The sequence below is a fragment of the Somniosus microcephalus genome, chromosome 3 (assembly GCF_052327205.1).
Source record: "Somniosus microcephalus isolate GS21.2 chromosome 3, FLI_Smic_1.0, whole genome shotgun sequence".
NCBI classification, from domain to species: Eukaryota; Metazoa; Chordata; class Chondrichthyes; order Squaliformes; family Somniosidae; genus Somniosus; species Somniosus microcephalus.
In genome coordinates this window covers 94,863,781-94,884,699 of record NC_140989.1, presented here as the reverse complement: position 1 = coordinate 94,884,699, position 20,919 = coordinate 94,863,781, and the positions used below count along the sequence as shown (strand labels likewise).

At 45.1% G+C, this 20,919-nt stretch overlaps 1 protein-coding gene across 21 annotated transcripts in view; it reads left to right on the top strand.

Annotated features, from left to right (window-relative positions):
- The window catches only part of LOC147121217 (girdin-like), a 456,789-nt gene that overhangs the window by 421,730 nt on the left and 14,140 nt on the right, over positions 1-20,919 (top strand). For all 21 annotated transcript variants that reach the window (XR_015077512.1, XR_015077511.1, XR_015077513.1 and 18 more), the window contains 2 exons: positions 5,201-5,401; positions 12,263-12,337. Coding sequence is in view for 18 of the 21 variants with exons in the window: in XM_085981375.1 (XP_085837501.1) it covers positions 5,201-5,401; positions 12,263-12,337 (276 nt within the window). In the remaining 3 variants the exon portion in view is untranslated. The remainder of the gene's footprint in view (positions 1-5,200; positions 5,402-12,262; positions 12,338-20,919) is intronic.

Here is a 20,919-nt window from a genome sequence, read left to right as displayed (position 1 = left end):
GCTTCCCCACCCCTCCCGCGTTGCTGCAGCCCGCTGGGCCCCGGAGCTTCACTCTCCTCAGACCCTTCCCCCCTGCTCCCCTCCAGGGAAGACGTGTCCCCATCATGGCCATGGGCTGCCACGGCTGAGGGTGTCACTGATGGGCCGGCTTCCTCTTCCTCCTCCTCGATTTCTGATTCAGACACAGTGCCAGCTTGAGGGCCCGCCTCCTCACCTGGCAATTCACCATCTGAAAGCAGGGAGGCACAAGAGTTGCTTTAGAGTGAGGACAGGGCGGCAGCGAGGGAGGCATGAGTGCTGCTATGCACTGCATTGGTTCGATAGTGGCAAAGGATGCTGGTGTGAGGCGCAAGTGGAAAGAGAGAGGTCAAAAAGGTGATGCCCTTACCATTGGGGCCCAGAACAGGGTCGGCATCTCCACTGGCGACGGGGCCAATCAGCCGGCCTGACATAATGCGCTCCACACGCTGCTCCAGGTCGCTGAGCTGTTTGAGGTCAGGATGGCCTCCCCCGGTCTGTCGCTGCTGCCTTCGGTTGTGCGCCAGCTTGCCCTGCAAGAGAAAGGACGGCCTCTAAGTACAGTGTGAAGCCCTGATCTTGCCTGCACTGCCTCCCATGGTGGAATAGCCCTGACAGTGTGAAGCCCTGATCTTGCCTGCACTGCCTCCCATGGTGGAATAGCCCTGACAGTGTGAAGCCCTCATCTTGCCTGCACTGCCTCCCATGGTGGAATAGCCCTGACAGTGTGAAGCCCTGATCTTGCCTGCACTGCCTCCCATGGTGGAATAGCCCTGACAGTGTGAAGCCCTCATCTTGCCTGCACTGCCTCCCATGGTGGAATAGCCCTGACAGTGTGAAGCCCTGATCTTGTCTGCACTGCCTCCCATGGTGGAATAGCCCTGACCGTGTGAAGCCCTCATCTTGCCTGCACTGCCTCCCATGGTGGAATAGCCCTGACAGTGTGTAAAGTCCTGAATGTGCAAGTGATTTTCATGACAGTCCCATAGCTGCTGGATGAAGGCTGGGCATTAGGGCTTTCAGGTCCCTTTGGCCATAAAGTGAGGTGCACATGCAGGGATGAGGAGGATACTGGAAAGGGTACTCACCCTGACAACCCGAGTGAGGTCGTTGAACTTTTTTCTACATTGAAGTGGAGTCCTGCCAACCACGCTGTTGGCGGTCACCCTGTTTGCCACCTCCCTCCAGGCTTTCCGATACTCATTGGGCAGCGGCCTCCTGCCACCTTCAGGGAAGAGGACAAGGCGCCTGTGCTCCACTGTGCCAACCAGTACCCTCAGGTCACCCTCGCTGAAGCGCTGCGCTCTCTCCCTGGCCTTCTCCATTGTCCTGGGCGTTGAACAGTTCAAGCAGTGGTCAGGCCTTGCTTCAGGGCTGCAGTGTGCAGGGCGTGGCAGCCAAACAATTCCACCCTCCCCCTTTAAGAGCTGACCGGCGCCAGAGTGTCTGCTTTCAGTCAGCAACTCGCCGCACCTGCGCTGCGCCCGCCCTCGGTGGTAGCGTCCCGGCTCGCCGGCTTAGCACCTTATGATAGTCGTGCATCGCCTGCTTTAGCGCTGCAGCAACCTCTTGGGGCGATGCAACTGAATATCGGTGAAGGTGGCGCTAAGTTGCGCCGGGCGCAAAATTTAGCAAACGCCCGGCTGTCGCGCCCCAAACGTGGCTATACTGAATTTCTAGGCCTATATATCTCTATAAGATCAGCTCTCGGGTGCCTCTTGTCTAGGTTGAAAAGCCCAAGGTTTTTACCAATCTTTCCTCTTAAGTCAGACTCCTGTCACAGGATCAGTCTCATGGCTGTTCTTTCACTGCCTCCAGCACGTCAATGTCTCTTTTTTTTCTTGATGAACCGAAATGCATGCAATATTCAAGACGTGGTCTGACCAGAGCACTGTAAAGTTTGATCGTTACCTTCTCTGACCTACTGTTTTAGCTATCTACAGGAAACTTTCTGGTATCTGGCACGGACGGGACCGACGTGGTGCCGGTTCATCAACAATTCCGGATAACCGAACGCTATAGTAAAAGATATGGAGCTCAGTGCTCCGTATAAAGCAACAAACCCTAACAGCTTCAAAACAATCGGCACAAGTTGCAAGCGTCTCTGTAGCTTAGCAACAGCTTCAGCTACACCCTTGCACAGCAACAAATGGAGTAAAAAAAGTTACCTGAACCGACTCCTGAATTTTGCCGGTGGATAGAGCGTTCCGGTTATTTTGGGGCCGGTTAATCGAAAGTTTCCTGTAGTTCAATATCCTGTTGACTTTGTTGATTGCAACTCTGCATTAGTTGGACATGTCCACCAATACCTTCAGCTTCATCCTTAGTTATTTCAACACCATTCATGGAGTACATGTATCATCTATTTTTCCTTCAAAAGAAATAACACTTTACACTTGTTTGGATTAAATTTCATCAGATATTGTTCTCCCCACTTGCCTATTCTGTCTAACTTACTCTGTAATAATGAGATAATGAGCTGCCTCTTCTGATTCCATTGCCCCTCCTAGTTTGGTATCATCTGTAATTTGATCACTTTGCATTGAATTTCTGAATCCAGATCATCTGTAAATTAGAAACTATAGTGGTCACAGGACCCAGTCCTGAGGCATCCCACTCAGTACTATTTCCCTACTCCTCTTACCACCCGCCCCCCCCACCAACCACCAACATACTTCCTGTAAGGAGTTTTGTTTCCTATCCTTCACTCAGTTTCTTATCCATTCTCAGGGCTTATCCTGAAGCCCCACAGCTTCAAGTTTAACTTCTAGCTTTTTGTGTGAAACTTTCAGGTTTTGGAAGTCAAGGTACACCACGTCATAGGGCTTGAGTCTGCTTAAGACAGTTTCTTAAAGAAGTTGAGGTTGGTGAGGCAATCCCTTCTCCTGAATTGATACTGACGACTGTTAACTAGGTTATTGTTGCACAGATGATCCCCAACGTTATTCCAGATAAACAATTCCATTATTTTACTGTACCTGGAATGGAAGTAAGACTAATGGGTCTGTATCAATATTCCTGTTTAGCTGACGGCCATGCAGCTGTCTGAAGCTCCCGCGTAGGCAAACCACACATGCACGGAAGTTTGAATGGACCATGCACCCAAAACAAAATTACAGGGAACATTGGTCTGTAGTTACCTTTGTCTGTTTTCTCACAGTTTTGAATACGGCCACCGCATTATTCTATTTTCATTCGTACCTCTCTATTGTCTGTTGACTCCTTCATAATGGATTGCCAGTGCCTCATGGATCTTCTTTCTAGTCTCTCTCAGCACTCTAGGATAAATACAGGAAACTTTGGTTTATCCGGAGGTTGTATGTCCGGAAACCTCGATCTACCGGCAGAAATCAGGAGCCGTTTTGTTAGGTTTTTTTTCTTCTCGTAACTTTGTTTTCAACAGTCGGGCTCTGGAAAGTCTCTCTGAAGCTGTTGCTAAGCTACAGAGACGCTTCCAAGGTACGGGCCGACTGTTTACAAGCTGTTGCTAAGCAACAGTGTTTGTTGTCAGATACGGAGATGAAAACCTCCGTATGCTTCACCATTAATTTTGTATGTCCGGCAGTTTTGATAGATCATAATCATAATCATAATCAACTTTATTGTCATTGTTAGTGCACAAGTGCAGTACAACGAAATGTAGGCTTGCGGCTCCCGAGAGTGTACATTTAGATTAAGACAGCTCAGTCTCGTCGGTGCCGGATGTAACAAAGTTTCCTGTACCATATACCCTTGAGGATTTATTTGTTTAGAACCCATTTAGCTTGTGTAGGACTTCTATCTTGTTTAAAAGAAAAGAAAAGAAAAATGACTTGCATATAGTGCCTTTCACAACCTCAGGACGTCCAAAGGGCTTTACAGCCAATGAAGTACTTTTGAGGTGTAGTTGTCAGTTTCTCAAAGAAGTTGAGAAACTGTTGTAATTTGCAGGGTAAACATTGCAGGGCATAACATATTTAGAAAAGATAGAGGGAAAAAGGGAAGGTGAAGTAGCTGTTCTTATTAGAGATAACATAATGGCAGTAGAAAAAGGTGACGTAGCTATCAGTAAGACAAATAGAATCCATATGGATAGAGATAATAAAAGATAATAAAGGATCAATCACACTAATAGGCGTAGTCTACAGATCACCTAATAGTGGAAGGGAGATGGAGGAAGAAATATGCAGACAAATTAGGGAAATTAGTAAAAAAACATAGAATAATAATCATGGGGGATTTCACCTACCCTGAAATTAATTGGCCAGAAGAGGTTGGTAAAGGGGATAAGGGAATGGAGTTCCTACAATATCTACAGGACTCCTTTCTAACCCAGTATGTAAGAAGCCCAACAAGGGAGGATTTGCTACTGGATCTAGTAATGGGGAATGAACCAGAGCAGATAAGAGAAGCAAACGTAAGGGAACATCTAGGCAATACTAACCATAATATAATACGCTTTATGATAATTTAGAAGGACATAAGCATGACAAAGACCAGGGTAATAGATTGGAGAAAAGCCGATTTTGAGGGGCTGAGAATAGAGCTTGCGAAAATAAACTGGACAATAATATTGGCAAACAATGATGTAGAACAGCATTGGGAAACATTTAAAACGGTGTTCAACAGAGTCCAGCAAAAATATACTGTTATAGAAATAGGATTAGCTAACATAGGATAGGAAGGATTTTACTTGGTAAGTTATTAGTCAAGTTAATTATTTTTCTTTAAGTGCTATGCATGCTTTTCTGTTTTTGATTGTTTCATATTTTTATCTGTGCAGTAAATTCATAGTTAAACGAATGCATATTATACATTTCTGCCAAACAAAAATATTCACTTAGTTGTTTTCTGTTACTGTCTCAGTGCATTCCTAGTACTCCCTTCCATTTAGCTTGAACAGCTTTCCTAATTGCCCTTGGCTTTAACTCAATGTGCGTTTCATAGCAACAGAAGCATGGCATTCCTTCCTGATGCAGTATTAAAATAAATTATATATGAGCTTTTTAGGAAGTAGTTTTGAAAAGGATTTTTTGATAAAACTGCCTTTCAGCTCAGTTTTTTATGCGTACATGAATGATCTAATAGGTGCAGCCTTGAATTGACCTGAATGCTATAAAACAAATGTAAAATTATGTTTGTATTCAAGGAAGACTATAGTACATTGAACATGCTAATTTATTTTCTTTTGCTTCCATCCCAGCCATGAATGATCTGCTCCAGTCTATGATCTTAGCAGGAGTGCAATGGTCAGGCAGTTCTGAAAATTTGGAGGAACCTAATGAGGTGACTGCTGGGCAGAGAAGGACAGAATTGGGGTCCATGGCATTTTCCACAACAGCTATCAATCTAGCCACTATGAACTCTTCAGGCTTCAGATCCAAACAGAGACTTAAGCCTAAAGGTATTGCTTGACTGCACTTGAAGTGAATTATTAGACATTGTTTGTCTCCTATAAGTAAGAACTAATAATATGGGTAGATGTACACTGGGAAAGATTTTGCTGTACAGCTGCTTTACCAAATCCACCCATTCATTTGAAAAGTTAGCTTTGAAAAGGCCCTTCACTGAGACCTTTGGACTACAAATACTTTTGCTACACTACTGTAGTAACAGTACGAAATTATTAATTTTATTCCATCACATTAAAGACTGACTATTTTATAAATATGATTTTTTGGGCTTTAGACCTGTAATTCTCTCATGCAGTTAAGACTACAATAATGTATAAATATTAGAGTTGAGTATTGACCCATCACCAAAGTAGTTGTCAAATTTTATTGCCACAAAATAGTTATTTTAATAATAAGGTAGTGCACAGAATTGCTCAAACACATTATAGTTCTGAAGTTCGAACACAGCAATAAATAAAAAGTCTAAATAAAATTTGAAGTTTATTATTCATCAAGAGAATTTATGTAGGTGCCTATTTTTTCTATTTCTTTACTTTAAAGTTTGTATAAACTTTTTTTTAATAAGTTATGTTTACATTTTTGCATTTACAGCATCCACTTGTATAAAAATACAATTGATATATTTTAGATCTGAAACAAACCAGAGAATATAAATCGACTGTGCCAGGAAAAAACCTAAGTTTTTTCCTACCTGCCGTCACTTAATTCAATATACTGTCTGCTTACTCTCTCCAGTTTACTCTTATCTGCTTATTTTGTGTCAGCTGTGATATTCTAAACTATTAGAACTGTCTGTTCGTACTTTCAGACACTTGTAAGCTTGTTCTGTCCCTGAAATGTCAATACAATCAATTACTGTTTCACAGAAAATTTGATTAGTAATTTTTTTGCTCTATAAAACATTGATGTTACATTTTTCCCCTACACAATTTTTATTGGATTTATATTCACATCACATGCATATAAATCTATTGTACATTTTGACTGCATGGTGCTTCTGAGAAGAGTACATTGCTCTATTAAGATTTTTTGACTCCCTCCCTAACAGCACTGTGGGAGTACCTTCACCTCACAGACTACAGTAGTTCAAGAAGGCAGCTCACCACCACCTTCTCAAAGGCAATTAGGGGTGGGCAATAAATGCTGGCCTTGCCAGCGACGCCCACATCCAATGATCCCATGTCGCAGGTTTGGGAGGTGCTGTTGTAGAAGCCTTGGCGAGTTGCTGCAGTGCATCTTATAGATGGTACACACTGCAGACACGATGCAGAGATGGTGGAGGGAGTGAATGTTTAAGCTGGTGGATGGGGTGCCAATCAAGCGGGCTGCTTTGTCTTAGACGCTATCGAGCTTTTTGAGTGTTGTTGGAGTTGCACTCATCCAGGCAGGTGGAGAGTATTCCATCACACTCCTGACTTGTGCCTTGTCAATGGTGAAAAGGCTTTGGGGAGTCGGGAGGTGAGACACTCACCGTTGGATACCCAACCTCTGACCAGTTCTTGTAGCCACAGTATTTGTGTGTCTGGTCCAGTTAAGTTTCTTGTCAATGGTGAGCCCCCAGGATGTTGATGGTGGGGAATTTGGTGATGGTATCCTGTTGAATGTCATGGGGAGGTGGTTAGACTCTCTTGTTGGAGATGGTCATTGCCTGGCACTTGTGTGGCGTAAATGTTACTTGCTCAAGCCTGAATGTTGTCCAGATCTTGCAGCATGCCGTCACGGACTGCTTCATTATCTGAGGCGTTGTAAATGGAACTGAACACTCTGCAATCATCAACGAACATCCCCACTTCTGACCTTATGATGGAGGGAAGGTAATTGATGAAGCAGCTGAAGATGGTTGGGCCTAGGACACTGCTCTGAGGAACTCCTGCAGTGATGACCTAGGGCTGAGATGATTGGCCTCCAACAACCACAACCATCTTCCTTTGTGCTAGGTATGAATCCAGCTAGTGGAGAGTTTTCCCCCTGATTCCCATTGACTTCAATTTTACTAGGGCTCCTTGATGTCACACTCAGTCAAATGGTGCCTTGATGTCAAGGGCAGTCACTCCCACCTCACCTCTAGTATTCATCTCTTTTATCCATGTTGTGACCAAGGCTGTAATGCGGTCTGGAGCCGAGTGGTCCTGGCGGAACCCAAATTGAGCATTGATGAGCAGGTTATTGGCGAGTAAGTGCTGCTTGATAGCACTGTCGACGACCCCTTCCATCACTTTGCTGATGATTGACAGTAGACTGATGGGGCAGTAATTGGCCAGATTGAATTTGCCCTGCTTTTTGTGGACAAGACATACCTGGGCAATTTTTCACTTTGTCGAGTAGATGCCAGTGTTGTAGCTGTACTGGAACAGCTTGGCTGGAGGCACGGCTAGTTCTGGAGCACAAGTCTTCAGCACCACAGCCGGGATGTTGTCGGAACCCATAGCCTTTGCTGTATCCAGTGCGCTCAGCCGTTTCTTGATATTGGGGAGTGAATCGAACTGAATTGGCTGAAGGCTGGCTTCTGTGAGGGTGGGGACCTCAGGAGGAGGCCGAGATGGATCATCCACTCAGCACTTCTGACTGAAGATGGTTGCAAACACTTCAGCTTTGTCTTTTGCACTCATGTGCTGGGCTCTGCCATCAGAGGATGGGGATATTCATGGACCCTCCTCCTCCCGTTAGTTGTTTAACGGTCCACCACCATTCATGACAATGCCCCAAGATGCTTCAGCCACATGGTTGTTGTGGAGAAGGGAAATCTATGGCGTAGTGGGTAAATGAACCTTCTTGCAACTAGTAACAAGAGCTGAGTTACTGCTTGTTTTGAGCAGCGCTCCCTTTCCAATTGGTAAGCTCAGCAGGCATTTAGCTGGTGCTCTGGGATTGGAAGACCCATCCTTCTGGTTTCCCACACTGCCATCCAGAATGGCTGAATATATGTCGGAAGGTGTCCTTCATCTGGTATGGAGAAATGAAATTTGTGGAGCTTGTGTGTGCCATTGAGAGACTGGGCAGGATTTTCATTGAGCCGTGGAGGTGGGATTGGAGGCGTGTGGGGGTTAAAATCTTGAAATCGGGGGGGCACGAACCCATCCCGCCCCGAACCCACTTCCATGCCAGTTTCAAAGGAGGCGGGTACCCGACCCGCACTGGGACCTGCCTCCCCGAGGCGGGAAGGGGATTAGTGCCAATTAACTGCCTGTTAACAGGTAGTTAACAGGCAGTTTTTAGCCTAATCCCTATTTTCATTCTTGAAGTGTGGGATTCCCGACTGCTCCAAACCACGCCAATTAACAAGGCGGGCCGTCGGTCTGAAGGGCTTGGAGGGGTCGAGATGTCCGGTGTTCAGGTGAGTGATGAGTGCAGAGGTAAGTGTGTTTGGTGTGTATAAAGTGTTTAAAGAGGTTTTACTTACCTTTACAGCCTTCCTTCCTTCAGGTCTCGGGAGTCCCTCATCTCACCGGCACAGAAAGCAGAATGGCCGCAATCTGTCAAAAATTGCAGCATTCAGCTTTCTGTTCCGGAGAGATCTCTAAATCAGCCTGAGAGGAAGGAATTAACTTGGAGTACAGATTGTCAGTGTTTGACAGCTTCAAACAGCTGTGAAACGCTGATATTTCATCTGTCAAAAGGTCTTGACAGATGAAATATCAATCTGTGACGTCACCTGTTGCCGGGTGGCCCTTAATTGGCCTACTGAGCCCACTGGGCGGGCTCAACAAGGTCAATCAAGTCAAAATCGCGTGGTTGACTACAGCTCGATGGAGGCGGGACTACAACCCCGAAAGTTGTAGTCCCGCCTCCTTAATGAAAATCCAGCCCACTGTCTCCAGACCTCACACCATCCCTCCTCTGTTACCTGATAAGTTAGGTCTTGTTGCACTCTTCTGGTTTTCTGTGCTGCATTTTATTGTGAAAGTGATGAAAGAACTGCACAAAAAACAGCAGAAAAGGGGGCGTATGACAGATGTCAGGCTAAGAATACAAGTGAGAACCGGGCTGAATATAGAAAGTTCAGAGGGGAAGTGAAAAAGGAAATAAATGGGGCAAAGAGAGAGTACGAGAATAGAATGTCAGCTAACATAAAAAGGAACCCAAAAGTCTTCTATAGGCATATAAATAGCAAACAGGTAGTAAGAGAAGTGGGGCCGATTAGGGACCACAATGGAGAACTACGCATGGAGACAGAGGGCATGGCTGAGGTGCTAAATGAGTACTTTGCATCTGTCTTTACCAAGGAAGAAGATGCTGCCAAAGTCATAATGAAAGAGGAGGTCGTTGAGATACTGGATGGGATAAAAATTGATAGAGGAGTTACTAGAAAGGCTGGCTGTACTTAAAGTAGAAAAGTCACTAGGACCGAATGGGATGCATCCCAGGATGCTGAGGGAAGTAAGGGTGGAAATTGTGGCGGTACTGGCCATAATTTTCCAATCCTCCTTAGATACGGGGGTGGTGCCAGAGGACTGGAGAATAGCAAATGTTACACGCTTGTTCAAAAAGGGCATAAGGATAAACCCAGCGACTACAGGGCAGTCAGCTTAACCTCGGTAGTGAGGAAACTTTTAGAAACGATAATCCGGAACAAAATTAACAGTCACTTGGACAAGTGTGGATTAATTAAGAAAAGCCAGCACGGATTTGTTAAAGGCAAATCGTGTTTAACTGACTTGATTGAGTTTTTTGATGAGATAACAGAGGGTTGATGAGGGCAATGCGGCATAGACTTCCAAAAAGCGTTTGATAAAGTGCCACATAATAGGCTTGCCAGCAAAGTTGAAGCCCATGTAATAAAAGGGACAGTGGCAGCATGGATACGAAATTGGCTAAGTGACAGGAAACAGAGTAGTGGTGAACTGTTGTTTTTTGGACTGGAGGAAGGTATACAGTGGTGTTCCCCAGGGGTCAGTACTAGAACCACTGCTTTTCTTGATGTATATTAATGACTTGGACTTGGGTGTACAGGGCATAATTTCTAAATTTGCGGATGACACAAAACTTGGAAGTACAGTGAACAGTTAGGAGAATAATGATAGACTTCAAGAGGACATAGACAGGCTGGTGGAATGGGCGAACACGTACGTGGCAGATGAAATTTAACACAGAAAAGTGCGAAGTGATGTATTTTGGTAGGAATAATGAGGTATACAATATAAACTAAAGGGGGTGCAGGAACAGAGAGACCTGGAGGTATATGTGCATAAATCATTGAAGGTGGCAGAGCAGGTTGAGAAAGCAGTTAAAAAAGCATATGGGATCCTGGGTTTTATAAACAGAAGCATAGAGTACAAATGCAATGAAGTTATGATGAACCTTTATAAAACACTGGTTTGGCCTCAACTGGAGTATTGTGTTCAATTCTGAGCACCGCACTTTAGGAAGGATCTGAAGACCTTAGAGAGGGTGCAGAAAAGATTTGCAAGAATGGTTCTAGGGATGAGGGACTTCAGTTACGTGGATAGACTGGAGAAGCTGACGGCGTTCTCCTTAGAGCAGAGAAGCTTGAGAGGAGATTTGATAGAACTTTTCAAAATCATGAGGGTCTAGACAGAGTAGATAGCAAGAAACTGTTTCCATTGGCGGAAGGGTCGAGAACCAGAGGACATAGATATAAGGTGATTGGCAGAAGAACCAAAGGCGACATGAGGAAAAACTTTTTTACGCAGCGAGTGGTTAGGATCTGGAATGCACTGTCTGAAAGGGTGGTGAGGCAGATTTAATCATGGCTTTCAAAAGGGAATTGATTAAGTACCTGAAGGAAAAACGTTTGCAGGGCTATGGGGAAAGGGCGGCGGAGTGGGACTAGCTGAGGTGCTCTTGCAGAGAGCCGGCACATCTGCTTCATCTTACTCTCTATCTCTTTCGTCATCCAGGGAGCTCTGACTCTAGTTGTCCTACCTTTCTCCCTAGTGGGAATGTACCTCTACTGTACCCAAGCTATTTCCTCTTTGAAGGCAGCCCATTGTTCGATTACAGTTTTGCCTGCCAATCTTTGATTCTAATTTACTCGGGCCAGATCCCTCTTCAATTTGCTGGAATTAGCCCTCCTCCAGTTAAGTATTTTTATTGTAGATAGCTCCTAGTCCTTCTCCATAACTAATCTAAACCTTACAATACCATGATCACTATTCCTAAGATGCTCTCCAACCATGATGTTCTCCACTTGACCCACTTCATTCCCCAGGACTAGGTCCAGCAATGCCTCCTTCCTCATTGGGCAGGAAACATACTGATCAAGAAAATTCTCCTGAACACACTTCAGAACTTCCTCCCCTTCTCTGCCCTTAACACAATCACTGCCTCATTCAATAGTGGGATCATTAAAGTCTCCCATTATCATTACTGTATAGTTTTTGCACCTCTCAGTAATTCCTTTGCAAATCTGCTCTTCTGTCTCCTTCCCACTATTTGTTGGCCTATAAAATACACCAAGTAGTGTGGTAGCTCCTTTATTGTTTCTCAACTCCAACCAAATAGATTCTGTCTTTGGTCCCTCAAGGACATTCTCTCTTTCTAGCACGGTAATATTTTCCTTAATCAAAACCCCTCTTTTTTTTCAGGAAAGTGGAGATGAGGTAGAAGATCAACCATAATCTTATTGAATGGCGGAGCAGGCTCAAAGGCCCAAATGGCCTACTCCTGCTCCTATCTCTTACGTTCTTATGTTAGGTTATGATTGGCAAACGTCGCAATGGCATGTCTGCACCCCCCTCTTTAATATTATTAAATGTATTTTTTATAATAAATAACGAGGTGGGCATGAAAACTGTTTTTGATAAAAGATGTCAGCAAACCATTTCAATATTACTTATTTTAATAATAAACAATTACATTTTCATTGGTCTCACTAAAAACGTAATTCCCAGGTGTTGCTTCGAATGAAGATTTGCTATCCCATGGACCTAACCTTGACAATTCCAGCACTGGATCCAGAAGTCGAGGTAAACACGATGTTCAAATATTAACTGCATTGTGATATGTTTGCCTTTAAAGTGTTATGCTTGTTTTGCATTTGACATGAACATAATGAAAATATTTTCATGAACATTTCTGCTGCTCCATTTTGTTTTTGGTTTTATATTATCTTCATTGTTCTTGCCTGCTGCATTGCTTTGCTGAGCATTTACCAACCTTTATGTATTCTGTTGTGACATCTATTTCTACTAAACATCAACCATTTAACATGTCAGTTCAGATTTGAAAATGGTCAACAAAACAGGATACAGTACTTCTGTTTTCTTGTAGCAGGTGTTAGCTATGGCAGTATATGAAATCAAGGAAAGATTGATCATAAAAATAACTAAACTTCAAAATAAAATACTCAATTTAAATAATGTATCTTAACACATTAATACCATTCAAAGTATTTTCCATTTATTTTGTAACCAAAAAGCTACATCAGTAATAGCTCCTTAATTGCTTAAACTGTTTTCGTAGATGCTAGAAATAATTTAGATATGGCTTATTTAAACATTTGTCGCCTTCTTCTTAGGCAGTCCCTCGGAACCGAGGATGACTTGCTTCCACATTAAAAATGAGTTCTCAGGTGACTAATGAGTCCAATGCGGGACCTACAGTCTCTGTCACAGGTGGGGCAGACTTTGGTTGAAGGGGCGGGTGGGTGGGGTGCTTGGGTTGACGTGCGCTGCTTGCGCTTGCCTTCCGCTTGCTCCCAGTGAAGAGACTCGAGGTGTTCGGCGCCTTCCCAGATGCTTCTCCTCCACTTTGTGCGGTCTTGGGCCAGGGATTCCCAGGTGTCGGTGGGGATGTTGCACATTTTCAAGGAGGCTTTGAGGGTGTCCTTGAAGCGTTTCCTCTGCCCACCTGGGGCTCTCTTGCCATGCCGGAACTCCAAGTAGTGCGCTTGTTTTGGGAGTCTCGTGTCGGGCATGCGGACGATGTGACCTGTCCATCGGAGCTGATCGAGCGTGGTCAAAACTTTGATGCTGGGGACATTGGCCTGAGCGAGAACACTGATGTTGGTGCGCCTATCCTGCCAATGGATTTGCAGGATCTTGCGGAGGCAGCGTTGGTGGTACCTCTCCAGTGCTTTGAGGTGCCTGCTGTACATGGTCCATGTCTCTGAAGCATACAGGAGGGCAGGTATCACTACTGCTCTGTAGACCATGAGCTTCGTGCTGGGTTTGAGGTCCTGGTCTTCAAACACTCTCTTCCTCAGGCGACCAAAGGCTGCACTGGCACACTGAAGGCAGTGTTGGACTTCGTCATCGACATCTGCCCTTGTTAGCAATAGGCTAGATAGAGCAGATGAATGTGTGGCTAAAGAGTTGGTGTAGGAGGGAGGGCTTTAGTTTCCTGGATCACTGGGCCTGCTTCTGGGGAAGGTGGGACTTGTACAAGTCGGACGGGTTGCACCTGAACCAGAGCGGGACAAATATCCTTGCGGGGAGGTTTGCTAGCACTGTTCGGGGGGGTTTAAACTAAAATGGCAGGGGGTTGGGAACCTGAGCAGGGAGACAGAGGAAAGGGAAACAGGGATAAAAGCAAAAGATAGGAAGGAGAAAAACAAAAGTGGCAGTCAGAGAAATCAACGGTTTAAATCAAACGTGGCCACAGTAAATAATAATTCTAATAGGTCCAAGAGCGTTAAAAAAACAAGCCTGAAGGCTTTGTGTCTTAATGCAAGGAGCATTTGTAATAAGGTGGACGAATTGGCTGCGCAAATAGAGGTAAACAAATATGATTTGGTTGGGATTACGGAAACGTGGCTCAAGGATGGCCAAGACTGGGAACTCAACATCCAGGGGTATTCGATATTCAGGAAAGATAGGCAAAAAGGAAAGGGAGGTGGGGTAGCATTACTGGTTAAAGAAGGGATTAATACAATTCTAATGAAGGATATTAGCTCTGATGATGTGCAATCTGTATGGGTAGAATTGAGAAATACTAAGGGGAAAAAAACATTAGTGGGAGTGGTATATAGACCTCCCAACAGTAAGGCGGAGGTTGGGGATGGCATTAAAAGGGAAATTAAAGAAGCGTGCAATAAGGGCACAGCAGTCATCATGGGTGACTTTAATCTACATATACATTGGGCCAACCAAATTAGTAACAATACTGTGGAGGAGGAATTCCTGGAGTGTTTACGGGATGGTTTCCTGGACCAAGATGTCGAGGAACCAACCAGAGATCAGGCCATCTTAGACTGGGTATTATGTAATGAGAAAGGATTAATTAGCAATCTTGTTGTACGAGGCCCCTTGGGTCTGAGCGATCATAATATGATCGAATTCTTCATTAAGATGGAGAATGAAGTAGTTGACTCAGAGACTAGGGTCCTCAATTTAAATAAAGGAAACTACGATGGTCTGAGGAGCGAGTTGGGTAGGATTGATTGGGGAATGGCACTCAAAGGGTTGACGGTGGATAGGCAATGGCAAACATTCAAAGACTGAATGGATGAGCTATAGAATTTGTTCATCCCAGTTTGGCATAAAAATAAAACAAAAAAGGTGACTCAACCGTGGCTAACAAGGGAAATTAGGGATAGCATAAGATCCAAGGAGACGACATATAAATTGGCCAGAAAAAGCAATAATCCTGAGGATTGGGAGCAGTTTAGGATTCAACAAAGGAGGACAAAGGGATTAATTAAGAAAGGGAAAATAGAATATGAGAGTAAGCAGGGAACATAAAAACTGACTGTAAAAGCTTTTATAGATATGTGAAGAGAAAAAGATTGGTGAAGTCAAGCGTAGGTCCCTTGCAGTCAGAATCGGGGGAATTTATAATGGGAAACAAAGAAATGGCAGACCAACTAAATTCATACTTTGGTTCTGTCTTCACAAAGGAGGACACAAATAACCTCCCAGAGATGCCGGGGAACATAGGGCCTGATGAAAGGGTGGAACTGAAAGAAATCAGTATTTGTAGGAAAATGGTGTTAGGAAAATTGATGGGACTGAAGGCCGATAAATCCCCAGGGCCTGATAACCTACATCCCAGGGTACTTAAGGAAGTGGCCCTAGAAATAGTAGATGCATTGCTGGTCATCTTCCAGAACTCGATAGACTCTGGAACAGTACCCATGGATTGGAGGGTAGCTAATGTTACCCCACTATTCAAAAAAAGGTGGTAGAGAAAAAGCGGGGAATTATAGACCGGTAAGCCTGACATCGGTAGTGGGGAAAATGCTAGAATCTATTATAAAAGATGTAATAGCAGAGCACTTGGTAAGCAGTGACAGGATCGGACAAAGTCAACATGGATTTACAAAAGGTAAATCATGCTTGACTAATCTACTGGAATTTTTTGAGGATGTAACTGGTAAAATAGATAAGGGAGAACCAGTGGATGTGGTGTATTTGGACTTTCAGAAGGCTTTCGATAAGGTCCCACATAAGAGATTAGCGTGCAAAATAAGGCACATGGGATTGGGGGCAAGGTATTGACTTGGATAGAGAACTGGTTGGCGGACAGAAAGCAAAGAGTTGGAATAAACGGGTCATTTTCCGAGTGGCAGGCGGTGACTAGTGGGGTACCGCAAGGATCGGTCCTAGGACCCCAGCTGTTCACAATATATATTAATGATCTGGACGAGGGAATTGGATGTAATATCTCCAAATTTGCAGACGACACAAAGCTGGGTGGGAGGGTAAGCTGTGAGGAGGATGTCGTGAAACTCCAGTACGATTTGGACAGATTGGGTGATTGGGCAGAAACATGGCAAATGCACTATAATGTGGATAAATATGAGGTTATCCACTTTGGTGGCAAAAACAGGAAGGCACATTATTATTTGAATGGCAATAGATTGGGAGAAGGGGAAGTGCAAAGAGACCTGGGTGTTCTTGTGCACCAGTCGCTGAAGGTAAGCATGCAGGTGCAGCAGGCGGTTAAGAAGGCAAATGGTATGTTGGCCTTCGTAGCAAGAGGGTTCGAGTACAGGAACAAGGATGTCTTGCTACAGTTGTACAGGGCCTTGGTGAGACCGCACCTTGAGTATTGTGTGCAGTTTTGGTCTCCTTACCTGAGGAAGGACGTTCTTGCCATGGAAGGAGTGCAGCGAAGATTCACCAGGCTGATACCTGGGATGGCAGGAATGACGTATGAGGAGAGATTGTGTCGATTGGGCTTATACTCACTGGAGTTTAGAAGATTGAGAGGGGATCTCATCGAAACCTATAAAATTCTGTCAGGCCTGGACAGACTAGATGCAGGAAGGATGTTTATGATGGCCGGGGAGTCCAGAACCAGGGGTCATAGTCTAAGGATAAGGGGTAAGCCATTTAGGACTGAAATGAGGAGGAATTTCTTCACCCAGAGAGTGGTGAACCTGTGGAATTCTCTGCCACAGAGGGCGGTGGAGGCCAGTTCATTAAATATATTCAAAAAAGAGTTGGATATATTTCTTAAGGCTGAAGGGATCAAGGGATATGGGGAGAAGGCAGGGATAGGGTACTGAATTTGGATGATCAGCCATGATCTCATTGAATGGCGGAGCAGGCTCAAAGGGCCGAATGGCCTACTCCTGCTCCTATCTTCTATGTTTCTATGTTCCCAAGGCATGGAAAGTGGTCCACGTTGTCCAATAATTAAACCACTGTGTGGTTAAAGTGTTAGTATATTTAGAAAATAATTCTGATATTTTACGCAGTACCATTTTATACGGGCACTAATCGTGGATGGAGAAATTATGATTGCTTTGTTTGAATTTTTATATTTAGGTTTTTACAATGTTTTAGTCAAATGCCTCACTAGTGGAATATATACTCCAAACTTAGTCCTCCGCCCAGCCTCTATCTAAACCTAATTTGCCTCAAACATTAGCACCCCTCGTCTTCTGAACTCTAGTCTCATTCCTCTCACTTCTAATCCCTCAACTTTCCAGAACCAAGATCAAGATCTATTAAATTCCACAAGCCAGCAATAAATTACTTTAAGCTAATAAACTGGACCCACTTACCAACTTGAAAGTAAAAATACGCTTCCATTTCTGATCACTCATTGCTTTTTTACCTTCTTGATGTATCTAAAACATTGTGATTTGTTGCTACACTTCGCTACCACTCCGAGTAGTTCTTCTCGGATACCAAAGATGTATTTTGTCGTCTTCAAGTTTATTTTTTAGGTGAGTTAAAGTTCAGCTGATCGTTTTTGCTGCAGAATAATTGATATAGGTGAGATTTTTTTGAGAAACTTGGAATTTTTTTAGCACCTGCTTGAGTTCCTCACTTTTTACGAAAATCATTTGATCCGTACACACATCTTACTTTTCTTACTGTTTTGCAGATCAAAGATTCCTCCTCTCCAGCTCTCATTTTCCCATTGCCATTTATTGTACCAGCTCAATTCTTTTGTGTTCCCAGATGTAAAGCTCATTTAGCTCAGCTTCCTAGGTTGCATTTCAGACAACAAATTGCATTCCTGTCAGTTGTCTGACACCTCCAAGACCAACTTGGTCCCTTGCTTATCTGCTAAGATAAGACATTGTGTTGATTTTATGCGTTTTATATTGTGCAAGATGCATGCTGATGCTGCCAGTTCCCAATGCACAGGTCTTGTATAGCTGATGGCAAACTCCAATGTAAACTTGCTGAGGTAAAAACCAGGGCCTAGAAATTCAGTATAGCCACGTTTGGGGCGCTACAGCCGGGCGGCCGCTAAAGTTTGCGCCCGGTGCAACTTCGCGCCACCTTCGCCGATATTCAGTGGCATCGCCCCAAGAGGTTGCTGCTGCGCTAAAACAGGCGATGCACGACTATCATTAGGCGCTAAGCCGGCAGCCCGGGGCGAAACCCCCGAGGGCGGGCGCAGCGCAGGTGCGGCGAGCTGCTGATTGATGGCAGACACTCTGGCGCCGGTGAGCTCTTAAAGGGGGAGGGTGGATTTGTTTTTTTGAAAGGCCGAGACTGGTGTATTTGTGTTTTTTGAAAGGCCGAGACTGCTCGATTTGTGTTTTTGGGGGGGCCTTCTCTCCATTAGTTTGTTATGTGGGAAGGGCACAGAGGTATCAAAGTAATAAATGTTCTTAAATCGCACTGTCCATGCTTTCTTTTGGAAGTCCTGGTTGCCCTGCTCGGCTGAGGGCTTGTGGAGCGGCTACATTCATCTTGTGCCATTGACACAAGCCATTCCCTGAGAGGGGGCCTAGAACCGACGTTCAATAAGCCGCCGACGGGCGGCCCTTGCACTTTCTGCCTCCCTCCTGTGCTGGTCCTCCTCCTCCTCTGGTGGTCCTCCAATGTCTGGTGGCAGTGGCTGAGTCCTGCGGATAGCCAGGTTGTGCAGCATGCAGCACACGACCACGAAATGGGAGACTCGTTCAGGCGAATACTGTAGGGCTCCTCCGGAACGATCCAGACAGCGGAACCGTTGCTTCAGGACGCCGATTGTTTGCTCAATGAGGTTCCTGGTTGCTTGATGGCTGTCATTGTATCCCTCTTCAGCAGGGGTGCTGGGCGCACGGAGCGGGGTCATCAGCCAGGTGCACAAAGGATAGCCTTTGTCCCCGAGAAGCCATCCTCGTGGGTGAGGCTGGGACTGGAACATGTCTGCCACAGAAGTCTGGCGCAGGATGAAGGCATCGTGGCTGCTGCCTGGAAAGCGGGCATTGACAGCTAGGATGATCTGCCTGTGGTCACACACCAACTGCACATTGAGCGAATGGTAGCCCTTCCGGTTGCGGTAATCCTCGGCATGCTCTAGAGGTGCCCGCAAAGCCACATGCGTGCAGTCAATGGCGCCCTGCACCATGGGGAAGCCCGCTAATGCTGCAAAGCCCATTGCACGCTGTTGCTGCTTGACAAGGGCCATGGAGAAGGAGATGAACTGACGTCTCCTTCTGAAAAGGGCATTGGTCACCTGGCGGATGCAGCAATGTACGGCAAACTGGGAGATGTTGGAAATGTCCCCAGCAGCGGATTGGAAGGAGCCGGTGGCATAGAAGTTGAGAGACACCGTCACCTTATCTGCCACCGACAGAGACGTCCTGCTCCTCAGCTGTGGCTGCAGATCTCCGCGAAGCAGGTGGCAGATCTCAGTGACCACCTCCCTTCGGAATCGCAGCCTCCGAACACACTGCTCATCAGACATGTTCAGCTATGAGAACTGCTGGCGGTATACCCTGGGTGGGTAAGGCCTCCTTAGCCGACGCCCGTTGCCCCTTCTCCCTCTGGCCATGACTGCCACTCTCTCACAGCGTCTCTGAGCCCTTTGAATGCAATGGAGAAGGCCAACGTTTGCACCCATTGCAGCCCCCATTATATGTTTCCAATCAATGCTATGGCTCTGAAGTTAAAGACAAGTGCAAAGCTGTGGCCTGAAGCCACAAGTACCTGTGCGAGTGTTGAGCCAAACCAGAAAGCTCTCTACCTTTGTCTCTCTGCAAAGATCCGTCTCTCACAAAGAAGGAGTGTTGCAAAATGGCTGCCATTTCTACTGCAGGCGGAATGCCCTTTAATTAGCGCCCCCCGCGCCCCGCAGCGACTGGGAACCGTTCCCCTCTACCAGTCGCTAGGGGCGCCAGGCGCGCAATAGGCCGGCGCCACTGAATTTCCGGTTTGGGGCGCACAAAGGGCGTTGCACGATGAAATGACGTCAGGATCTGCGCGCACAGCTGAGCACGCGCAAAGGCTTTGCGCCGCCGCTAAATCTTTACTGAAGTTGGGGAGAGGTGCAGATCGCGCAGCGCCCGGCCGCTAGCCGCCTAGCGCCCCACATCTCCTCCTCCTAAGGCGCTAGCGGCTGGCGCAAACAACTTAATTTCTAGGCCCAGGTCTTTCCAGTTGCCAACTTTAGCAAGTTCACTTCAGGGTTGCCAACAGCTGCAGAAGCATATATCAGGAGCTAGTGGGACAAGCAGAACACTTAACCCAGTATTAATACAACCTCTGTTTACCTTCACTCATACATTCTGCATTTGAGTCTTTCTGACCACTAACAAAATTTCACTCTTCCTATTGCTTCACTGCATATAATGAGCACATTTATTACTCCTTTAATAATTTCAAAACTAAATAGAAAATATTGAAAGAAGGGGCAAGAGTGTAATAGAACTGGTTTAGCAGAAACTTTGTGATCTATGACACTCAGGATATATTCAGCTAATGCCACTCTTGCTTTTCTGGTAAGCAAGTGTTTCTTCGGTAGCTAAGACACCACAGTACAAATTTCAGTCTCAACTAACATTTACTTTCAAGTTTTCATTAGGTAAGTTGTTTAAGGAGCAAAAACTGTTCAAGGTAGGGAACCCTTACTGCAGTATTTAAGCCCACCTTTTGGCAGGTCAATGAAGGGGCAACATTGGAGACATTCACTGGCTGGGTGGATTCATCATTTTGACTTGGGCAATAATTTGGATCTAGGCTATTAAGTTGGGACGAATGGGAAGAGATGGAGGAGAAAATACGGTTACATTTTTTAAAAAGTGCACTTCTCATTGTGTATACGTACAAGTATGACGTTAATATATTATACTTAAGAACCAACAAATATTTTACATTAAAAATTATGATAGAATGACTTGAAAAATACATTTACCACTAAATACTGATAGTAGCTA